Source organism: Cynoglossus semilaevis, chromosome 14 (genome assembly GCF_000523025.1).
Source record: "Cynoglossus semilaevis isolate Cse_v1.0 chromosome 14, Cse_v1.0, whole genome shotgun sequence".
In the NCBI taxonomy this organism is placed as follows: Eukaryota; Metazoa; Chordata; class Actinopteri; order Pleuronectiformes; family Cynoglossidae; genus Cynoglossus; species Cynoglossus semilaevis.
The window spans coordinates 11425136-11429132 of record NC_024320.1 but is presented as its reverse complement, the minus strand read 5'-3'; the positions used below and the strand labels follow the sequence as shown (position 1 = coordinate 11429132).

At 39.2% G+C, this 3997-nt stretch overlaps 2 protein-coding genes across 4 annotated transcripts in view; one reads left to right on the top strand and one right to left on the bottom strand.

The window, feature by feature from the left end:
- Nucleotides 1–10: 10 nt before the first annotated feature.
- Nucleotides 11–3997, bottom strand: part of timmdc1 (translocase of inner mitochondrial membrane domain containing 1) — a 21747-nt gene continuing 17760 nt past the window's right edge. For 2 of the 3 annotated variants that reach the window (XM_025062183.1, XM_025062184.1), the window contains 2 exons: nucleotides 1300–1405; nucleotides 11–510 (listed from right to left, as the gene is read on the bottom strand). In XM_025062183.1, the coding sequence (XP_024917951.1) occupies nucleotides 490–510; nucleotides 1300–1405 (127 nt within the window). In that variant the 3' untranslated portion in view covers nucleotides 11–489. Of the gene's footprint in view, nucleotides 530–1299; nucleotides 1406–3997 lie in introns of all 3 variants that reach the window. The other variant, XM_025062185.1, reaches the window with a different exon arrangement.
- LOC103389597 (V-set pre-B cell surrogate light chain 3) overlaps nucleotides 1732–3997 on the top strand; it is a 26519-nt gene continuing 24253 nt past the window's right edge. Inside the window, exons 1-2 of the mRNA XM_008325059.3 lie at nucleotides 1732–1890; nucleotides 1979–2300. Coding sequence (XP_008323281.2) covers nucleotides 1833–1890; nucleotides 1979–2300 — 380 coding nt within the window. The 5' untranslated portion in view covers nucleotides 1732–1832. The remainder of the gene's footprint in view (nucleotides 1891–1978; nucleotides 2301–3997) is intronic.

Genomic DNA, 3997 nt, shown 5'->3' with positions numbered 1-3997 from the left:
GACAAATCAATTTAGAATGAATCACAAAAATCTTTATTTCTTTTTCTTAGACACTGAAAGACTGAGCATCATAACCAGCAGAAATGAATCCTTTTTAGAAGTTTTCTTTTTCTAATTCTTGTTAAAAGACAGAAATGCAGAGAAGAGAGTAAAACCAGGAGCAGAGTCTCAGAGAGTCAGATCAGGACTGAGAACACTGGTTTGTCCACAGTGTCTCTGTGAGTGGAGTGTGGGAGCCCTGGGTGGCCTCACAGGTCCCAGTGGTCACCTTCATCCACTGGTCAGCAGGGAGCCTCAGCGTGCTGCTCCAGCTGTAGTGGCCGTCCTTCTCCATCAGCCCACGGCTCCTGCTCTCCTCCCCGCTGCTGCTGCTGCTGATACCGCCCACCTTCCAGGACAGAGTCCAGTCTGAGGGGAAGCCCTTGTTGGCCAGACACGTGAGCGTGGCCTTACCCTGCTGCAGCTCCTGGCTGGAGGGAGGCAGCACTGTCAGGGTGGGGGGGGCAAAAACTGTAGGAGACAGCAGTCACTTTAGAGGACAGTGAGGAGACAGATGTCAGTCCAACAACACACACCCAGACACATTTCCTGTGTGAGAGCTGATTTAATGCTTCATTAGTTCTTGGTTTCACTTCCTTTAAAAAGATTCTCTGAGCAACAAGAAAGATTCATCTGAAATACTTTGAAATACAAAAACTTAACTCTAGTGAATTTCTTCCTTTTTGTACTAATATAAGAAAATTAAATAAACAGTTTTTTTAAGTTTAAATAAATATGACTAATAAAAATGTTAATTTTAAAAATATATAAGATCATAAATTAAAATGGAGAAAAAATTGAAATCTCATTAAAAACTTTCAGATAGATTTTTTAAAAGATTGAACGGATGAAACATTTGGATTTTAATCTAAAAAGAGTTTCATATAAAAAATTAATTAAAGAATTTTAAACTGTATTCATATTGTTGAAATACATTTTAGGCACACTAATATTATTCGACATTCTGTAAAAATTAAGTAATAAAAACTTACACTAAAAATAGTTACAAAATTGATCAATGCATGGCAAAAATTTAAATCATTTACATTAGTGCAATTAGACAATTTAATATTTTACAATAATTGAGGAATATAATTTAGGCATGAAACAAAGTATAGCAAAATTAAGTATACCTGATATAAACATGAAAAAGTAAAAACCAATACTTTATCCTACTGTAGTACATTATTAAGTACAAAAAACATGGTAAACAGATCTCTGTAGTACAGTTTAATTTTAGTATTTCAGTAAAATACTTACCTCCAACATCGAGTCTGGTTCCTCCACCAAAAGTGTACCACAGTGATACAAAGTCTTTGAGGCGTCGTACAAAAACCTCTCAGTGTAGAGACACACAGCTCTGACTCTGAAACACACAAACACACAAACTCACTGAGACACCAGAAGGAGTCTGTTTGTAACATTTAGCAGCTGACAACAACAAATAAAGGCTTCATTTGGAATTTAGAGAAAAAAGTATTAGAACATTAGTTGGAGAAAAACAGGGGAAAAAATCCTCCAGATGTTACAGATGTCACAGTTCACAAATATTAGATGTAAAAGTGTGACCACAATCCTGATCAATACTGTGATAAAGTTGATCCATTGATCATCAGAATGATCCAGTTCTCTGCTGCAGTCAGTCAGAACATTTCCATAGAGAGACACTTTGCATCAGCAGCACCATGCTCCAGTGCTCTGGGACACTTTATAGTCCTGAGAGTTGAAGAGTGGACGACCCACAGCTGTCCTTCCAGACAACAGGAGACACAGAAATCGTCCTCATCACCAACATGACTTTGAATTTCATCCTCATCTCAACTCTGCTCTGCTGCTGCTGCTGCTTCACAGGTAAAGTCTCCTGTCCTCTGTCAACATCTGTCCCTCTGAAATGAAGTGGACCAAACCATGACACTGCTTTATGTCTCTGTGTCCTCAGAGTCCAGTCAGGTCACAGTGACTCAGCCTGCAGCAGTGACATCTGCTCTAGGACAATCTGTCACCATCACATGTAGAACCAGTCAGAATGTTTATGTCTCTGGCAGTACTCACATTTTATCCTGGTATCAACAGAAAGATGGAGAAAAACCTAAACTCCTTATTTACTATGCTTCCACTCGAGCATCAGGAATTCCAGATCGTTTTACAGGCAGTGGATCAAACTCTGACTTTTCTCTGACCATCAGTGGAGTCCAGGCTGAAGATGCTGCAGTTTACTACTGTATGAGTTTTCACGTCATCAACAGTCAATATGTGTTCACACAGTGAAAAAGCCTCGTACAAAAACCTCCCTCAGTCAGACTGAACAGGAACTGAAGTCAGACTGATACTGTTACTGAAGACACACTGCAGTCATTTGATGAAGTTCAATGAAACAGTTCTCTTAAGTTAATGTGATGAACAAAAACAAATATGAACTATAAAAATAATCAAGTTTTATGTTTCAAACTCAACTCAGTCATCAGTTTATTCAAAACTAAGACAAAAACTCAGTGGATACAGGACAGGGGAGAAACAACAGGATCTCAGCAAGAACACTAGGACTGAACTAGATCAACAGGGTATGACCACAACAGACACTGAACACCACACTGAGAACAATGAACCCACAAGGACTGAGTGAGGGACAGAGGTATATATACCCAGGCCACCAGGTGACACCAGTGAGACTGATGACAGAGACACAGGTGACTGTGATGACACTGATTAACTCCACACACAGGAGGGAAGGGAGACAGACAGACCTCACATTTTCCATTTCAATCTTTAGAAAATAGTTGTGTAGAAATCCAAATGCCAACACAGTGAGTTTTATATCACTTAAATGGGATTAAAGTCAATTTTCCATCAAACTAGAATTGTATCAGTTCATGAACAAACTTCTGTTTAGTTTTAATTAGAGAGTAAAACCAAAGTTTTGAACAAATGATCTCATTCAAACATTAATATGAAATATTTGAATTACCAAAAGAACTCCAAAGTTATTTTACAACATTGAATGTAGTTGAAAACCAATCTTCAACTTCTAAACTTTGTTGATCTTTATTATTTTTAATGATTAAAATCAGTATTTAAGTGAAAACTCCTTCAAACCATGTTGATTTAAATATAAACATTTAGTTTCTTTTCATTCATTCTCTTCAACTTCAACACTTTATCACTGAATCAACCTGTATGCTGATGACATCATATAATACATGACAAAACAATTTAGAATGAATCACAAAAATCTTTATTTCTTTTTCTTAGACACTGAAAGACTGAGCATCATAACCAGCAGAAATGAATCCTTTTTAGAAGTTTTCTTTTTCTAATTCTTGTTAAAAGACAGAAATGCAGAGAAGAGAGTAAAACCAGGAGCAGAGTCTCAGAGAGTCAGATCAGGACTGAGAACACTGGTTTGTCCACAGTGTCTCTGTGAGTGGAGTGTGGGAGCCCTGGGTGGCCTCACAGGTCACAGTGGTCACCTTCATCCACTGGTCAGCAGGGAGCCTCAGCGTGCTGCTCCAGCTGTAGTGGCCGTCCTTCTCCATCAGCCCACGGCTCCTGCTCTCCTCCCAGCTGCTGCTGCTGCTGATACCGCCCACCTTCCAGGACAGAGTCCAGTCTGAGGGGAAGCCCTTGTTGGCCAGACACGTGAGCGTGGCCTTACCCTGCTGCAGCTCCTGGCTGGAGGGAGGCAGCACTGTCAGGGTGGGGGGGGCAAAAACTGTAGGAGACAGCAGTCACTTTAGAGGACAGTGAGGAGACAGATGTCAGTCCAACAACACACACCCAGACACATTTCCTGTGTGAGAGCTGATTTAATGCTTCATTAGTTCTTGGTTTCACTTCCTTTAAAAAGATTCTCTGAGCAACAAGAAAGATTCATCTGAAATACTTTGAAATACAAAAACTTAACTCTAGTGAATTTCTTCCTTTTTGTACTAATATAAGAAAATTAAATAAACAGTTTTTT